Genomic DNA, 19,657 nt, shown 5'->3' on the forward strand with positions numbered 1-19,657 from the left:
CAAGTAGACCTAGAAGTGATTATGTACAAGAGTGACTTTAACAGCTAATATTAGCAAACCTTGCCAACCAATGTCTTTGACTGCAGATCATGGCATCGCCACCTTCAGCTGAGCTTTTGTTCACCATGCCAACCAATGATTACCAAGCGCTGCAGTTCACAGTTTGGGGCAATTCTTGCACGTGAAATCTCCATTACATGCATTTGTAATGTATTTCTTATTTGGTTTTCCTTCTATATTATGTGAACCCTTTTGGAATTACCTGGATTTCTGCATAAATTGGTCATAAAATGTGTTCTGATCTTCATCTTAATAATTCTCAACAATAGACAAACAAGTCTGCTTACCCTGATACCACACACACATTCTCATCAGACAAAGCTTCTCGAGAATAGAAAACTTATTTGTTTTTTTATTGGACAGGACCGCTTTTACCAACACCCCCAATCTCGTCTCATTGGTTGTACTCCAGGTCGGCTGACTCCTGAATTCGCTCTTGCAGAAGTCATTAGCCTAGGGCAGTGATGGCTAACCTTGACACTCCAGCTGTTGAACTACACATCCCAGCATGCCCTGCATCCATTTTAGCATGGCCAAATAGTAAAACTGTAGCTGGGCATGTTGGGATGTGTAGTTTAACAGCTGGAGTGTCAAGGTTAGCCATCACCGGCCTAGACCTATTTGTCCACCCTGTATTGTGAATGTTTACATGGTGTGTTCAATTAAAAAACATGAGAACATATAATTGTTTGTGTGGTTTTACGTTAAGCAGACTGTGTTTTTTTTCTATTTTATGACCAATTTATGCAGAAATCCAGGTAATTCCAAAAGGTTCACATACTTTTTCTTGGAACTGTATTTGCGCAAACGTGGAGAAAATTTCATTTTGAGTGTGTTCAAAATATTAAATATATTTAAAAAAATAGTTTAACCGGTTTCCATTCACTCTGTTCTTTCGTTCAGATTGTCAGCGGGATAACGCATCACTCCCTTAGTCCTAAGCTCCTGAAACGTCTCTTCCTGTTCTCGTATACAGCAGTCGCCCCGTGTTACGTAGGTGAGTTCCTAAGCAGCGATGTTCCAAAGCACGTTAGCCGGAAATGTCGGGATTGTTCTATGCTAAAGCTTCTCCAACTCAGTCGTCAGGACCCCGAACAGTTCATGTCTTCCAAGAATCATTCGCTTAGTGTTCCTTACAAGGCTTTCTAAAGGGCAAAATGCATGCTGCCCCTTTAAAGGCACCCTCTTAAAACAGCCTGCCCGCTGGCGCCAGATGAATAGATGCCAACGGCATGGCATCTATTCACATTAAAGATAGAGGTTGGAGAAAGCCCTGCACCTCCGTAGGTGCTGGACATGCCCCCATCAGTGACGGCGATGGGAGCACACGCAGTAGAGGGGTTAGACCCCCTCCCCAATAGTGACATAGACCTTGCCGCCACTCCTTACCGCTAGCCCAAGCACCCTGTCACCCTGCATGCATCGGATTCTAGCGGGAACATTATTAGCGCCACCTGTTGATCTTGTAAAATGTGTCATTGAGTAATGAATACATCAGTGCAGCAGCTGGGTGACCGGGAAAATGTGACATGTTCGATGTCCTGAGGGTCGGTCGAATTGAGAACCACTGTTCTATCCTACAGCTAGTGTCACATTCTACTTATGACATCCGTCCATAGAACTTTGCAACTTTTTTAAAACCGAAGTGAACCAGAACTCTGCAACTGACAAGTTACCTTTTATCTGTCGCGGCAGTTGGACAACAAAAGCCAGAGCCAGTCTGACCCCTGTGGTTAATGGTAGTATTACACCTGAGCGTTTCTAGAGGCAGACAATGATTGGACTTTGAGTATTGCGCTTTGTGCCATCACTTAGGTCCCTATTGTTACATCCTTCCTTACACTTGGCTGGTGGGGAGAAAGGCTGCATTGCTATTGGCATGTACAGTAAGGCATTCTCCGTGTAACACTGCAGTTCGCACAGGGGCGTTTATCTGCAGGCGGGAACCCAAACATATAATTTATCATACAGTATATTCTTCATTCCATTTACCACTTTATGAACAAAGAAAGTTCAAGTGCCGGGTAGCATTTGTTCTGTTGGCACTCACATTCCCTTAGGAACACCAGTAATAAAAACAAAAGTATTATTATTTATTAGTATTAATATTATTCTGTAATCCTGTGTTTTTGTTTTGTTCTGTAAGCGGCATCTGCTAAGGACCAAACCACGATGTTTGACAAGCACAATGACTGGCGGCTGGAGTTGGACCGTACCAAGGGAAACTTGTGTTACAAAGTATTGTCAATCAATGAAGCGTACAAGGTGTCGGACAGGTACGTGCTGTGTTCTAAGCCATCGCTGTTTCCCAGCTGTCCTACACCGATGACTCGCCAGGTCAGCAGATAATGACACATTGAGCAGCCTACAATCTGTACTTTTGTCCATCCTCACACCCCGTATATATTGTAGATTTACTGAAAAACGTAAAAAAAAAAATTGTAGCTCCTATTATTATTATTATTATTAATCATTTCTGAAACTTGCCCAGAGGCGGAGGTGTCAGGATACACGGTAAGCAGCGTACATTTGCTGCTTACCGAGCGGTTAGGCCCCGCCCATTGTGCGAGTGAACTCTCACCTTCCCTGAGCGAACGTCCGCATTTGCATGCTCACACATCCCTTTGCATGCGAGTGTACGGGGGAAAAAATCATTTTGATGGTCGGTAACCCAGTACGCAAAGAAGTCAGTCTAGGGCTGACTTTATTTACAAGTGCCTGGACGAAGATGGGGCGGGAGGCTGACGTCATGTGACATCAGCCACCCAGCCTGAGCATTCATCACCGCTCCAGTGTTCCCAGCCAACCTGCGTTCTCCTGCTCTGGCCCGGGTGTCTGCCCCCGCCCGCTCCCCTACTTGCGCTGATGCCTCGGCAAGTGGGATACTCCCCGAATTCATTCGCACAGCGGCTCTGCACATGCAAATTTTCACCAATACGCTTGCGCAGTCCCATAACATTGGTCCCCGTACCGCATTTGTGAGAATCAATCTGAATCAAACTCATTGCCCTGCCTGTAACTGCATTGTATCTGTGCTTGTTTAGTGTGTAAAAGTATTTCCGATCCTCCTGACTCCTGTTATAATCTATGCTGGGAAGTGTGTGGGTGCCATTTGTCCGACTTCAATGCTTCCCTTTCTCCTACCTAAGAAATGGGATTGACTATAGGACATCGCATAGCCGTTAATAGGATGTACCCCAAAAAACGTCTCCAAAACCACACTAAGGTTATATTGTACAGCTATATGTTTGAAACTGTTGCCCTCCTCTACACCCCCTTTTTCTCCTCCTCTGTCAGAATACAGAAAGTTAAGCGGGAGATGTAATTTGCCTTGAGTGGAGAATTTACCCAAAGCAACCAATCAATTTCCTAGCTACAAGTTATCAAAATCTATAAAATGATAGGTAGAGGTTGGCTGGTTGCTATGTGCTGGAAGGGTTAATACCTCTCGCTGTCCTAGATTAGGTCATTGCAGTCAGTACCCAATCATATGAGACTTGTTGCTCATTTTGATTGGGTGGAACAGACTCTGCATAACTATTGCGGGACCTAAAGGAAACCGAAGCATTTGTTCCACCAAAACATACCTTATTATTTAGCATTGTATTGGTTTTTCATCTGCCCTGAACACAGTATGTATTTATTAATGCTGCAATACTTTCCCTTTCCTGTAGGTTACCTCCCTACTTTGTTGTACCCCTGTCCCTGCCGGAGGAGTGCGTGTATAAATTCCAGGGGAGGGGAATTCCTGTGAGTACTTGTAGGTAGATGGATGAAGCGATCTCGTTTGCTGTATACATATACCGGATGGGGCTGAGGGGTAGAATAGGAGAGTGACGTAAGAGGACATTATATTCCCTGCTGTGTAGGAATATTTAATCCCTGTTTTCATAAAGCTGATTTACTGGATTAGATCAGGGTTGCCTACCCTCTTGGAATGGTCGGGAGGCTCCCGAAAATCAGGTCCCCCTGGAAAGGTGGGCAACCCTCCGGGATACTGGCGGCACCCCCCCAAATCTCCATGGACGCAGCGGTAAATTACAGTGATTTGCTGCTTCTCCGGGAAGGGGCAGTGCTAAAGATGCAAATCATGTCATTTTGTCCTACCCCCTCCTTGAAGACCTGCGAATTGCGGGGTTTGCCGTACTGGGGGGCGGGGTTTGGTGACATCTACATCTGAATCAGACCCAGCAACTGATTTGCAAGGTCCTGAGACAGAAAATCTGTTTGCTGTAGTCAAATGAACCGTATTGTACAACCAGATGAAGAAGATCCTCATGGCTCCCCTGGAGGAGACAGGTAAGGGCCTTGTTCCAAGTGGACTGTGTTTACCACACATATATGTCAAGGAAGTGGTGACAGCACTTTAGCACAGAGTGGATCTGTTATAAATGTTAACAATTGGGGTTACCATAGTTTTTGGCCTGGAGCAGGAAGCTACTTACCTTATTGCAGAGCCTCCATGGCACTGGAAGCAAGGGACTTCCGGTAACATACTGAATCCCTGAAAGTGTCTGCCGGACTGCGTCTAGAACATTCCGTCATCTAGAACATGTTTACAATATTCCTATTTCTTTCTTCCCTGTTAGATTTGGTGCTGGTCCACTCCGCATGGGTTGGCTTTGGTAAAGATGGCCTCCCTCCCTAAGGAAGTGGATGATTTCGCCATACAGGAGCAGAGGACGTTTCTGGACAGGTGTGTGTTCTTATCTGTCTTGTACATTGCTGTGTAAGGGTGATTTCTATACCCATTATATCATAAAATCCTGTCTGTTCCATCAGTATCCGCCCCCCTTCCCCCATAGGTTGATGTGAAATCTCACATAGGGCCAGATGTATCAAGCTTCTAAAAGTGATAAAAGGGAGAGTGATAAACATTCAACCAATCAGCTCCTACCTGCCATGTTACAGGCTGGGTTTGAAAAATGGCACGTTGGAACTGATTGGCTGGCTGTTTATCACTCTGCACTTTTGAAGCTTCATACATCTGGCCCATAGAGAGCACTGATCCCTATGGGTAGTTGTAAGTGCAGCGCACACACTACTCTAACCATCCCCGCATTCTCATACCAAGATGGCCAGCGTCTGCCCATAGAGATCAGGGTGTTCAATTTATCAGGCACCCGTTACCTCCACAAGAGCCATGCTCATTAATACTGGTCTCTCACAAAATGGCTGCATTCTGATGTCTATTGGTGAAATCAACAAAATGGCTTCCTTCTGTGGCAGATGACACGCGTGTTTTAAAACAAAATATTTAATGTAGTTAGTTTCTAATCTGTGACGTATCAATAACGGGTACATTGTGTATATCGCACACCACATACTCCGCACCCATTCCAATGACTTACCTCTGCATCTGCACCACAGATATTGCCAGCAAGTGTCAGGGCCCAAACTAAGGTTGCACACGGGGTCTCCAATCTATTGATCTGGCCATCAGTGACAGACTTGCTACTATGATACCTATTAATTGATCTTCATACTCTCATACATAATCTTCTTTTTCATTTTAATAGTGTAGAGAAGACCCTTTACCGACCTCCCTATGAGGAAGTAAGGATTGAGGATTTATCGGTTAGTCTCCCATCCCTCTCCGAAATCCAGGTGGCCTATACCCGGTTTAAGCAGCTGTTTCTGATAGGTAAGTTGAAGAGTACCCTACACTCAGTTCTGCATTACATTCACAGCTGTATAGTGGGAAGGGTAATGGTTGGTTTATTTTACATTGTAGAGCTTTCACAAAACACTAACAAACACTAGAGGGCCATTGTTTTGGTCTTCCAGCCAATGGCAGGGATTGGGTATGACATCACTGGGGGGGGGGGAGGGGGGGTGATCAGAATGGACAGCACATGCAAGGGAATCTTAACTTATCCCCCTACATGTCTATAGCTTGTACAAGGCTATAAAACGGGACAGTCTCCTCCCTCCCAGTCCCTATCCGTGACAGTGCACGCTCACCCTTCACTGGATGCAGTCTCCTTGTGTGCTGAGCTGATTTCCACGCATTTATTAACAGTGGGCTGTCTGATGATAAATGGCTTATGACAATAAGGCCTATGCCTGGCAATATGCAGTCCACGGTTTAGGTTTTTCAGTGCATACGTTGGGTGGATGTGTGTGTGTGTGTGTGTGTGTGTGTATATGTGCATGCAGTGAATGATGGGAAACACAGCAGTTGCTGCCTAAATGTACATTGTTATTTTTCATGTTGCAGACAACGCGACTGACTTCTGGGACACAGACTCCAAGTGGTTCTCATTATTGGAAACCTGCAATTGGCTTGAAATAATAAGGTATGTTCCCAAAAGGACTGATTTGATGATTGCGGAATAGAAGTTCCCTGTAGGGGTTGTCATAGCTACAGTTCCCAGGCTTCACCTCTATTCACCTGCTGAAGAATCCCCACTTACCCCCAACTCGCAAAGGCACCGAGGGGCAGGTGTATTAATCCCGGTGAAGTGATAAAGTGTCCGGCGATAATGGCCCCTAACTGTCATTTCCTAGGTCAGTCTGTAACGTAACAGGAGCTGATTGGCTGCTGCGATATCGCCTTTCACTTTATCACTTCTCCAAGCTTATTACATCTGATTTATTTGTGAAAACTAGTTATTGCAGCATTGGGTTTGTAAAGGTTTCTTTTGAAAATGGGTTTTTCACCAAGTTCTGGTATAGCAGATTAAAATCCACCCCCCCCCCCCCCCCCTTGTATTCTTGTGACTTGTTCATTGAGATTTGTGCTAGATAACATCCAGTGGCTCTATGGCAGGCATGTCCAAACTATGGCCCTCCAGCTGTTGTGAAACTACACATCCCAGCATGCCTTGCAATCGTTTTAGCATTCCTTAATAGCAAAACTGTGGCAAGGCCTGATGGGACTTGTAGTTTCACAACATTTGGAGGGCCATAGTTTGGACATACCTGCTCTATGCGGTACAAGACTGACCTGGATGGATGCAATGTGCCGGTCCACAAAGGAAAATCCCTTTCCATCACATTGAATTGAAATCGATACCCGGATGTAATAGGAGAGCTTTAAGTACATTACCCCAACTGGCTTTCCTCTCAGTGGTTCCCTCTAAACGGCTGCACTGTACATTATTGTATCGAAGGCTGAACTGATGATACTGTAAATGCAGCCTCTGTGTCCGCGTGTTGTATATTGGGTCGACAGTATCTAGGTTGACGTGGAAAGACGATATGAGTTTCATGTGTTTTTTGGTGTCAGTGTGTAGATGAGAGCCCATGGACGTACAGTACCCTCACGTAGTTAGTGTTCTGTTCTATTCTTGCCTGCTGTGTATTACTGTGTGCTCCTCTTTCTTCTGCTATTCCAGGCAGTGCCTCAAGAAAGCAATCGAAGTCATCGAATATTTGGAAAGTCAAAGAATCAATGTGGTCCTTAAAGGTAAGCCTGGGACAGAGCTAGCCGTTTCTCATATGAGTGAATAAATCCCATTTTAAGGGGTCCTAGACTTAACCTCTTTACTGATAAGCCTTGTTATTGACTTTTTGGGTGCCTCTTTCTAACATGTTAATCAGCATTTATGCAGCACCCACACAAGATGTTTTTCTCTGGAGACTTCGAAACTGGAGAAGAGGTTGGGTTGGCTTCTCTACATTTTGCCCAATTATTGCAGGTTTGGGTTGGTGATATTGGCTATATCAAACAGATGACAGCCCGGTAATCAATACCGTAGCCTGGACAAGCCAAACTGAATCGCTTAGCTGCAGCTGAAATGGCAGCATTTCTTATTATTATTTCTCTTCACGCAGTAAAGGCAATTTACCAAAATGGTGAAAAAGCGTTTTTAAAGAAATTGTAAAAAGTGACCTCATACATAAATGTCTTATTTTTCTCCATCATCTATGGGGGACACTGGGGCAATGGGTATAGGGTGAGATGGAGGAGTCTTGGCACCAAAGAGTTAATGTTTGGAGCAGCAGCACAGGCTCCTCCTCCCCTATTCTTACTATGCTAATGTTTAGTCAAAGGGTTCAGGATCACCTGTGGGTCACTGAGCTTTTTGATTTTGCTGGTCAATGTCTAGGAGCCACAGTGTCCTTCAAACTGTCCGCAGAGATTTGTCTTGGGTGAAATCTAAACTACGTACCCTTTTTCACATCCTACAGAAGACACTGCCTCCGATTTCTGCTGCCTGATTGCCAGTCTTGTGCAGATCATGATGGATCCACACTTCCGCACCCGGCACGGCTTCCAGAGCCTCATCCAGAAAGAGTGGGTGATGGGAGGACATGCTTTTCTGGACAGATGCAACCATCTCAGGAAAAACGACAATGAGGTTAGATAAAGGGTAATTCCATCCTGACATTGTAAAACACTTGTAAAAATCCTAATATTTGCCCTCAGGCTTCCTAGAAGGTCCTGAGGGCGTATTTTAGCCCAGTGTCCCAGTCAGCTGATCTCTATCCTCGAGGAGCTGGGAAGCGGTTGCCTCTACATGTTGAAAGCAGGCGTCAAGTGTCAATGCCACATTAAGCTAACGGCCTAGGTTCCTCTACTAGGATCACCCTGCAGATAGGCTAGTTTTATATATGTGTTCTAAATGCCAGGCCGCATTTCCCAAGTCTCCGCTCATTTTTTATTTTGTGAATTGCAGGCTCCTGTCTTCTTGCTCTTCCTGGATTGTGTGTGGCAATTAGTACAGCAGTACCCGCTGGCTTTCGAGTTCTCAGAGACCTACCTAACTGTCCTATCGGACAGCATCAACATCCCCATCTTCAGCACTTTCTTCTTCAATTCCCCATACCAAAGAGACGCACACAAGTGGGTAAGAATCCCTTTACCGCTGTCAAAAACATACCAGTCATAGACACCTGGAAAGTGATTTCGTGCGAAAGACACAGTGGAGGGTATAGATCATAGAGATCATCGGGAGATTTGACTGTCAGTAGTTTGACGTCGGCCAAAGGTCAACACCATCAAAAAGTCACCAAGAGTTTTTCATCTTTTTTGTGTCCATGTCGACACTTTAGTTTAGCACGCATACCCCCAATGAGTCAAGCGTGGGTACTTTACGATTCCCAATTAAGTCCACGTGGATGGTAAAGCATTAAAAGTTCAAAAAATTGTGAAAAACTTGCGTTGGCTTATTGGCTGGTACCCACAGTAGATATATCTGTTTTGAACAAGCTGATAAGAAGGAAACGTAAAACCTAGGCGGAGCTAGAAACTTTTGGTATGAAAGCAAGACATAGGATATTGGGTTTGGTCAGTGGCATCTTGGTAGAAAAGAGGTGCCGGTGTTGGTAAGGAAGGGGCAGTGTTGGGGACGTGTGGCAGGAGAGTACACCCTGAAGGGTGTTGTGGTTATCAAATCTCTGGGGCAAGGAAGCAAGCAAGCTAATATAATTAGATAATGTGGGTTTTAGGGCACAAAAGCTGGGCACTGGCATACAGATTGGTGGGGGTAACAGGAATAGACTGAGAAGTGGGAGGAGCAGGACATTTTGGGGTTCACAGGGTTAGGAAAAGAGCTGAAAACTGGCAGAAAAGGACATGCCGTTGTATGAAAGGGATAAACTAGACCTGGCTGCTTGTTTAAGTGGTTGTGTCCATTATCTCGTTTTCTTGACATTGTGATTGTACAGAGTCGTATACGTCCTCAGCAAGTGTATGTAGTCTCTTCCTCATACAGTGAATAGCCAGAACGGTGATGTGTGACTAGTGCGCATCGGGAATGACCCCGTTATTCAGTCACTAAGGGCAATGTAGTGATTGAGGCAATGTTTCCTTAAGCTGTGACCTCGTTCCTCCAGCTGGAATCTGCAAGCTTTCTGTTTCCCCTTGGCAGGCCGAGGACGGGCTGGGCAAACAAAGAGGACCTTTGAGTTTTTACACCGTCTGGGATTGGTCGGTGCAGTTTGAATTGAAAGCTCTGTCGTTCTTAAACAACCCTCTGTACGTAGGGAAGGCCAAGCTGGAGAAAAGCCGGAAAGCGCCTCGCTCTAAGGTAACGTGTATTATTTTAGCTGCGGGAGGATTTATAAAGCTTTAAAGCTTAATTTGTGTATATAGCGGTGAAGGATTCGGTGATGGGTTTACCATATATGTACAGGAATAGCTACAGCTTCCAGTGTGGGCACTTTATTCCACTAATATCAGAATTTTCCCAAATAAGAACCACGTTTATATTCTGTTCTTAATATGGCGCATTATTTAGTGATTCTGGTTCGTTGATTTTTATTTATTTTTTTATATACTAATAAAGCTTGTTTTGTTTCTAATTTTATAGTGAACAGTGGAGCAAAAATAAATGTGATCAACTTTTTTTGAGCACAACACTTTTTCTAGGATTATAATATTAAATATGTCATTTATATTCGTGTTCAAATAATAATTTCTCATAATAATGACTAATCCAGTCTCTCCAGTAAGTCATTTTTAAATAAAACACTAATAAATTTGAGACTAAAGGCTTCAATTAAGCCCGTTAAATTTCCATGCAGGAAAAAAAGGTCTTATTGCCCAATTGGTTTTTCGGACAATTCAATTGAAGTCCTTTTTTTTTTTGGGATGCGGTCGTATTGTCGACACCGTTGGGTCAACAGGTGTCTAGGTTGACATAGGACAGGGTCGACATGGGTTTAGGTGATCATGGGTTAGGTCGGAAGGTCGACATGGTTTTCTTTACTGTTTTTTGAGCCGACAGGCGGTATTTCATGCCCTACCATCCACTAGGGCGTGGTGGGAGAATAAAATAGTGTGCCGAGCGCATCGAGGCACAATGCCCGAAGCATCGCGAGTGATGCGAGGGGCTGCGGTTGACGTCCAACGGTGTCAATGTCGACTGTGTCGACATTCGGGTAAAAAACAATGTCAACCTAATCCTATGTCGACCTAGACACCTGTCGGCCTTCACCTATGTCGACCTTCCCACCTGTCGACCTAATGACTGTCGCCCTAAGTGTGTTCGATAAAACAATCCACACCCATTTTTTTTCTCGATCTATGTGAACAAAAAAAAAAAAAATCTATTTTCGGCCAAAAACACATAGGATGTAAGAGAAGTTCCCGTAGAGATCTGTTATCGCAGCTTATCAGGGATTTTGTTTTGCCTGACACCAGTCAGGTGAAAAAACCTGATAGTTCGTGCTTTTAGGGTTTCAACTAGCTCATTTAATTTACCAGTAAATATTATTGTAATAATGAAAATATATTATACCCTTTACACTTGATGTGAAAATAATTGTAATATAATTCTATAATGGGTTCAAGCACACGTTTATACATATACAGAATAACACTACTGGAGGGGGGATTCCGTTAGTTCTGGTAACTGGTTTATGTGGGTAAATGCAACTTTTTCGCTATTCACACTCTCTCTCAATGAAAAGTCAGGTCTTGGTTCAGAACCCCAGCATGATGCATAATAATGGGTTACAAGATGTGGGACAGGTGTATGGGGTGGTGTTTGGACAGAAAAGCTGGTACTCTTTACCTAGAACGGCGCCCACGATTTTGATCGTGGGCATCGTTAGTAAAAAATCGCGGTCCCGCGATGCCCGCGATTTCCCATAGGGAACAATGTTAAGTGTCTCAATTGACCCGATTTTCCTGTTCAATGCCTCAATTGACCCGATTTTTCCATAGGAAACAATGTTAAATGGGCCACAGAGGCCAAATAGGCACCCTGAAGTGTGAAATGGCCCCCACAATTGTTAACGCCACCCCACGATCAACGTCAACCCGAAGCGTGGCGAGCGCAGCGCAGCCCGCGAGGGGCGGCGGTACGCGTCCTACGACCTTTTCATACCCCCACTATCCACGTCGGCGTGGAGTTGAGAATAGAATAGTGTGGCGAGCGCACCGAGCCCGAAGCGTGGCGAGCGGACATGGACAGCTGTGAAGCCCGCGAGGGGACGCGGATACCTGTGAAGGTATCCGCGGGGCTCGCTGCGCTCGCCATGCTTCGGGCTCGCTGCGCTCGCCACACTTTCTATTCTCAACCCCACGCCGACGTGGATAGTGGGGGTATGAAAAGGTCGTAGGACGCGTACCGCTGCGCTCGCCACGCTTCGGGTTCACGTTGATCATGGGGTGGCGTTAACAATTGGGGTGGCCATTTCACACTTCAGGGTGCCTATTTGGCCTCTGTGGCCCATTTAACATTGTTTCCTATGGAAAAATCGGGTCAATTGAGGCATTGAACAGGAAAATCGGGTCAATTGAGACATTTAACATTGTTCCCTATGTGAAATCACGGGCATCGCGTCGGTCGCATCGCACCCGATTTTTTAGTGCATGCAATGCCCACGATGGGCGCCCTTCTAGGTAAAGAGTACCGAAAAGCTGTTTTAAGGCTTGTATGCTGGAGTTGCAGGGGTGTTTTTGAAAGTAGCTTAACCCTTTCTGTGCCAACGTTGCTGTGAGATCCTCAAAATATCCCCCAAAAAAGTTTTTTGGGTGCAATATTTAACTCAACTTCAATTCATTGACGGCTGTATTTGTATTTATTTATACTACAAGAACAGCCGCTGTGAGCGGCGCTGGCGTTTTTAGCGGATATTTTTTAAGGATCCCTCACAGCAACGTTGTCCCTCAAAGGGTTAAAATCACAAAACCTCACTGTACCGTCATCATATAGATTGTAAGCTCCGCTGGGGAGAGGACTGACGTGACTGCCCAGATATTCTCAGTACTGTGGAATATGCTTGTTCGCACATTATTGATAACTGGTAACACAGATCCTATAACCAATGGTTTTCATTATTGCGTTAAGGTGGCCATACACATGCAGATTTATCTTCAGATCTGGCTGGTTGGAACAAACACATGGTTATGGATGAGAGCAAATGACAGTTGACCATTTGCTTGGAAATGCTGGAAAACTGACAAACTGTCACTCATCCATAACCATGTTTTTGTTCCAGCCAGCCAGATCTGAAGATAAATCTTACTAGTGTATGGGCACCTTTACTTGGCAATTTTGGGAGAACGCTGCAAACCTCTATAAAGCTCTAGCTACTGGGTAGATACTATATTAATAAAGTTTGATAAATAAGTCTTAAAATGCAAAACACTTACTGGAATGAGGTTAAATGTAAAGTAAAACATTAATTCTAAAAGTAATATTCATCCTCCAGATAAATAAATGATGGTTAGTTAATCTTGACCTGAGTGATATGTTTGTGTCTATAGTTTATTGAAGATAGACTTTTTCTGGATGCATATAGATACAATTTGAAGTATTTATTTTCTCCTTTTCAAATCTCACTGGGGGACATCCAGCCTATGTGCTAATTACATCCACAGCAGGTTGTGATGGCAGAGAGGAGCATTTTATTGTGTAGTCTGAGCAGAGAGGAGCGCTGTGACAGTGGTTGCCATGGTGATCACTGTGCACAATTATAAAATAATTCTAATGTATTATCCTCCTGAATAAAAAGTAGGAAAAAGTGTTTACTAATCTTCTTGTAAATTGCTGCAATCACCTACTACGATGTTTTTGTTTTTTTCATTGTTAATACAAGTTTTGTGTGACCTTAATTCTACTTTATTTATTCACAGCATCAGCGGCAATTATCTCTGCCGCTTACCCAATCAAAAAGTTCCAATAAAAGAGGATTCTTCAAGGAAGAAACCGGACCTTTCATAAAAAGCCTCCTGGGCAAAAGGATCAGCAAACTAATCAATTCTTCCGACGAAGTGCCAAGTAACTACCGGGTCTTCTACGAGGATTGGCACCGGAAACCGGTGGACTTTCATGGTTTGATCCTGCCACACATAGAGGGACCTGATATCTGCATCTGGGCCCAGCGCCACCTGCGTTGGATTCCCGAAGCGCAGGTTTTAGGCGGCGGCAATGTGTCCGCTATGCAGAGAATTTTAGAGCTGATGGATGAGATTCAGAGTCTAAAGAGGAAGGTCAAAGAGAGGCCGACCTCTAACTATCCGGTCATCAAGGAAAACGACGTGGAAACCAGGCGCAAGAAGTCCGTCCGCCGCTCATCACTGTATCCGTTTGCTCTGCTCCATATAAGCTCCTTTAGACCGTCCATATCCACCACCACGTGGCGGAGTTGGGAAGCGGGAGATGAACTTGTGACCAGGGAGGACGAGTACTTTGACTTGGGCAGCATATGATTCATGCCGTATACCGCAATCGGGCAGCTGTCTATATCCTGCTTACCAAATCTATAATTTATTTCTAAAGGTTTTTGTGTTACTGGCCACCCGTATTCCAAACTATTCATTTATTGAGGGACCCCGACAATCTGTAGGTTAGTAACTCTTGTTTACAGACCAAGGAGTCTATTTAATAAGCCTTGGACGGGGATAAAGCAGAGAGAGATAAAGGGCCAGATTCAGCTTGCCGAGCGCCTGAGACGCCGCCCGTCCAAACACCCATCAGATTGAACTGCATGTTCAGACAGTGACTGCATAATCGGCGGGAGTCCCGGTGACGGCACTGAATGACATCGATCAGTGTTTTTACCCGCGGGTTGTTTATTTTCTTCTGCAACGTCGATATTGTTAGCTTTATCGGCGGTGCTGCATATCTCGCAGTGTGTACAGACCTAGAAGAGCTGGTTGGCTGGTACTTCATCTCTGTTCAAGGCTCAGTAAATAGATTACGAAGTCAATTATGAACGGTTCACGGGGAACAACATACAAATCTGTCTTGTAGAAATGGGCAAAAGAAATCGGGACCAATTATCCACCAGTAATAAGGAATGTTCTGTAGAATTATAACCCTGGTGTCTGGAAAGCCAGAAGCTGTGTACCCCAAAAATAAAACAGACTAACAGTTCATCCTTTGACCGATGGTCATTATTAGGATATCCAATTATCGCTCCCTTATTTTTTCCAGTAGTAAAAAGGCCTTTTTTTGTGCAATAACACATAGGATCTGGGATTACTGTCTGGACCCTTGTGTTCTCGCGGCTCAGATAATTCCAGATAAATGCTGGTATCGAGACTATTTGAACAGCCAATTAATTGCGAGAAATGACCTCCACTAATTAACTACCCCCATTATTATTTTTTTCCCAGTCAATTTCCATATGATCTCACAAGATATCTTAGTTTATTTTCCTAGATTACTGACTAAATAACCAACCCTATAGGGGCATTATATCAGAATACCGTTCTAACGCATATAAAAAGAGAGGGATCATTGGGGCAGATGTATCACACCTGATGAAGGCATAAAGTAAGAGGTGATAACGTACCAGCCAAACAGACATGTTTAAAAAACGATAGTTAGGAGTTGAGTGGCTGGTGTGTTATCTCCTTCCATTTTATCTCCAGTTTATCTCTTCACCGATCTTAATACATCTGCCCCATTGTTCCCTATGACGTTGGGGATCATCTCTAGGAAACTGAGCACAAATCAACTTAACACTGGTGCAAGACTTCTCATGACATTTGGCTTAAGTCCATTTGAGTGACACCGCGTAAATATCATTTTCTCTTTTCAACCTGTTTCACGCCGACGTAGTCACCGGACTATTGCTGCGTTACTCCAGAGCCAAATTGTCTTATAGTAGAGAGGTATATTGGCGTTGGACGTATAATTTAAATGTTTAACTGTTTGTTTTTTCGTGCAATCGGGTATCTGTATATATCTATAAAAAAAAAGTATTTGGTAAGTTTGTTGATTTCCCCCCCAGCACAGATTCTATGATTAATATGTATGTTAATGCTCACTGCCATGCCTTGTAACCTCGCTGGTGTATGCTGAAGGGGACCTATCCATGCCTTACACTCAACAGCAGCGGCAGGCAGCAAGGTGTTTAGCTGTAGCGCTTCACCGCCGGCGCAACCTGCGCGGAACGCGAGTAGAATGCCTGGCGTCCCTGCCTGAAATGCTTTGGTGTATTGGAAAATAGTTTTACCTCATTCATTTTATGGAAGAGAGATGTAATATATTTGCTATTTTGTAATTATATATTTTTTATCGATGTAGTTTATTTGTGGTTCTGAATTTTATGTACGGTTCCTGCGCTGTCCTCATAGCAGTCAATGTTTTATTTTCTATAAATGGTAAACAAATGCGTGCGTTACTGTGTTCTTTATCCTGTATGCCGTTGGTCATTATGGGCCTTATTCTAGTTCACTCTTTCTGACAAAATCCTTCTTAGATGGACAAAACCATGTGCACTGCAGGGGGGCAGATGTAAAATGTGCAAAGAGAATTAGATTTGGGTGAGTTTCTGTTCAGGGAAAATACTGGCTGCTTTATTTTAACACTGCAATATAGATCTTACTTTGAAGTAAAACCCCACCCAAATCAAACTCTCTCTGCACAAGTAACATCTGCCCCACCTGCAGTGCACATGGTTTTGTCAGTCTAAGAAGGATTTTGTCAGAAAGAGTGAACTAGAATAAGGCCCTATATTCGTTATCCAGCAATTCTAATAGCCAGACAGATAATCCTGCTCACTTCCCAATATACTACAGTCCTGTATGGGGAGGGGGGGATACTAGGCTTTGGGGTAATTCAGTTACTGTTCAGGGCTCCATTTATCAATGATATTATTTGCTGATGGCATAATTCATTTAGTATCTCCGGATCTCTCTGTGACACTAATATGTCACCGGTATTTTACAGAACTTGACTGTTCAGCTGTGTCTCCTGCCTCTGCAGCAGAATACATGGTGGTGCAAGCAGTCAGCCGCTGATGGGGTCGCCTCCAGGTACATTCTAGAAAAGCGGCTGCGCTAGGCGCCACCCTTAAAGCACGCGTGCTGGAGCCAGCCTGATCCGCCGCAGTGCCAAGCTTCGGCTGCCTGGCTGTCCGCAGCGGCAGAATTGAACCAGTGCGACAAAAGGGCAGAGAATGGTGGGCTATCCTCAGAGCGGGTCAGCGGCTATTTGAAATCTTGCACCGGATCACCAGCCAATAGGTGCTCACAGCCCACCACGGCTGTTTCTGATTGGCTGCCAGGGCTGCAAGCTCCTATTGGCTGGCAACCCGGCATGAGATTTCAAATAGCCGCGGACCCTCTCTGAAGACAGCCGGGCAGCCCTCCACTCTCTGCCTGGCAAACCCACGTGTTTGAGGGAAGTCATGCAACATCTTCTCCGGCCCGACCTGCCTGTTTCTATCGCAGCTACCGAGTAAGTCAGGGCTGGGCAACACCCAGATGTTAATGAACTACACATCACAGGATGCTTTGCAATAGTTTTGCTATGTGGCCATGCTGAAACTGATGCAAGGCATGCTCGGATGTGTAGTTCATCAACATCTGGAGGGCCGGTGTTGCCCAGCAGCTTACACTCTGGCTAGGTGGCGTTACTTCATTGCAGGTCTCTGCAAATTAGCAGCCCAGCAGTCGGGGCTGAATAACCCCCAATGCTATGAACACCTCAGACTGATCATTGCTTTTGTTGAGGAGAAAGTAACATGTATTGATATAAACATGCATCAAAGTTGAAGTCCTAGTGGCAGAGGCGGAACAACCATTGGTGAAGCAAGTGCAGTGCACTGGGGCCCCTGAGGACTAAGGGGCCCACCGCTGTCCCTGTTACCCTATTCCTGTCACCCACTGTTTTTCCCGATCACACTTTGCCTGTCACGGTCACCCACTACCGTGTTGAATATTGTGAGGGAGAGCCTAAATTACATTTTTGCACCTAGCACCACAAGTTCTGCCACTGCCTAGAGCAGTGATGGCTAACCTTGACACTCCAGCTGTTGTTGAACTACACATCCCAGCATGGCCAAATAGTAAAACTGATGCAGGGCATGCTGGGATGTGTAGTTCAACAATAGCTGGAGTATCAATCCATCACTGGCCTAGTGGGTCCGGAATTCTCTTTGTCCCAGAACAAACAGGACTGATATCATATGTTCCTCTCTAAGACTCAGGTCTGGTATGTGAGCGTGCTGCCCGGATTCCTGGGGAAATACCTGTGGTTGAGTTTGAGCCAAGTAACTGGAACTATTTCCCTAGCAATAGAGAACACACAACTGTCTGACTGAAAAAGGCTCTAAATGACTCCGGGCTAAGGTATATTTCTGTTGGGATTTAGTGTTTCATATTCATATTTTGGTATATTCACAAAGTTCCCCCTTCCTCTCATCAGAGTGTAGACTTGCCTTTATTTGAATACACTTCTGGATCATCATAGTGTTCTTTTAGTGAGTAAAAAGCTTTCTCCTGGGCATTGATACCCGCACTGCGAGCTGTTGGCAGTGAAGGGCAATACGTTCAGCGCTTACTGCTGGCCATGTATAACGGTGTGTGACACAGGCCCTTAGAGCCGAAGAGAAGGGAGGGTGTGCTGGTGGAGGACAGGAGCCTGCAGGAGTGAGCCGGTCCTGTAGAGTCTCTGTCTTCATGGGGCCAGATGCACTAAGCTTCAAAAGTGATAACATGGAGAGTGATAAACAACCAACCAATCAGTTCCTGCCTGACATTTTTCTAACACAGCCTGCGGCATGGCAGGTAGGAGCTGATTGGCTGGATGTTTATCACTCTCCATTTTATCACTTTTGAAGCTTAGTGCATCTGGCCCAGAGACCCAGCGCCCCTCCATAAATGGGCTCTACCATGGAGGAGACAGACACTAAATATCTGTCATTGAGGTACATTGCCACATCTTGCCTATTCAGTGTTTCCATAAGAACAAGGTGCTTATTAATCTGCTGCAGAAGCAATATCCATGTTTTATCAATGACTGCAATTATTCATTTATTTCATATTAATTGGCTGTTAAGAGCTTCAGGAGACCATAGACTTGGGCAATATCAACATGGGAAGCATCCGTCTCAGAGCTAACTTCTCCACTCCCATAGATGGTGACTGTAGGCCTTAATGTGCGTACACACATACAGATTTATCTGTCCAATCTATCTGGTGGGAACAAAAACCTGGAAATGTATGGGAGCAAATGACAATCAAAAAATTGGTTCCAAACCCTTGAAAACAGACAGTGATCAATCATTCTGATATAACAAATTTATCAAAGGATATATTTTTTCCTGTTTTCCTGCATTTGGGTGGAAATGTTTGATTGACTTCATGCTTGGTTTGTGCATGCACAAAGGAATTATCTGTAGAGATAGGGTTGTCTCAGGGTACAATCTGGGGAAGGGTACAGAAAAATATCTGCTGTTTTTAAAGGTCCCAATGAGCACAGTGGCCTCCATTATCCGTAAATGGAAGAAGTTCGGCAAACACCAGGACTCTTCCTAGAGTTGGCCGGCCATCTAAACTGAGCGATCGGAGGAGAAGGACCCTAGTCAGGGAGGTGACCAAAAATCAGGTGGTCACTCTGTCAGAGCTACATCATTCCTCTGTGGCGAGAGGAGAACCTTCAGAAGGACAACCATCTCTGCAGCAGTCCAGCGATCAGACCTGTATGGACGGAAGACCCTCCAAAATTCACCTGAAGGGCTCTCAGACAATGAGAAACAAAATTCTCTGGTCTGATGAGACAAGGATTGAACTCTTTGGTGTCAATGCCAGGCGTCCTGTTTGAAATAAAAAAAGGCACCGCTCATCACCAGGCCAATACCATCCCTACAGTGAAGCATGGTGGTGGCGGCATCATGCTGTGGGGATGTATTTCAGCGGCAGGAACTGGGAGACTAGTCAGGATAGAGGGAAAGATGAATGCAG

General features: G+C 44.7%; 1 protein-coding gene across 1 annotated transcript in view; it reads left to right on the forward strand.

Annotated features, from left to right (window-relative positions):
* MTMR12 (myotubularin related protein 12) overlaps window positions 1-16,093 on the forward strand; it is a 50,276-nt gene extending 34,183 nt beyond the window's left edge. The window contains exons 6-16 of the mRNA XM_083155091.1: window positions 964-1,057; window positions 2,207-2,336; window positions 3,735-3,810; window positions 4,650-4,756; window positions 5,580-5,704; window positions 6,281-6,359; window positions 7,401-7,471; window positions 8,197-8,366; window positions 8,685-8,855; window positions 9,879-10,037; window positions 13,595-16,093. Coding sequence (XP_083011217.1) covers window positions 964-1,057; window positions 2,207-2,336; window positions 3,735-3,810; window positions 4,650-4,756; window positions 5,580-5,704; window positions 6,281-6,359; window positions 7,401-7,471; window positions 8,197-8,366; window positions 8,685-8,855; window positions 9,879-10,037; window positions 13,595-14,170 — 1,758 coding nt within the window. The 3' untranslated portion in view covers window positions 14,171-16,093. The remainder of the gene's footprint in view (window positions 1-963; window positions 1,058-2,206; window positions 2,337-3,734; window positions 3,811-4,649; window positions 4,757-5,579; window positions 5,705-6,280; window positions 6,360-7,400; window positions 7,472-8,196; window positions 8,367-8,684; window positions 8,856-9,878; window positions 10,038-13,594) is intronic.
* Window positions 16,094-19,657: the final 3,564 nt, after the last annotated feature.

Source organism: Crinia signifera, chromosome 1 (assembly GCF_055691185.1).
Source record: "Crinia signifera chromosome 1, ASM5569118v1, whole genome shotgun sequence".
Lineage (NCBI taxonomy): Eukaryota > Metazoa > Chordata > Amphibia > Anura > Myobatrachidae > Crinia > Crinia signifera.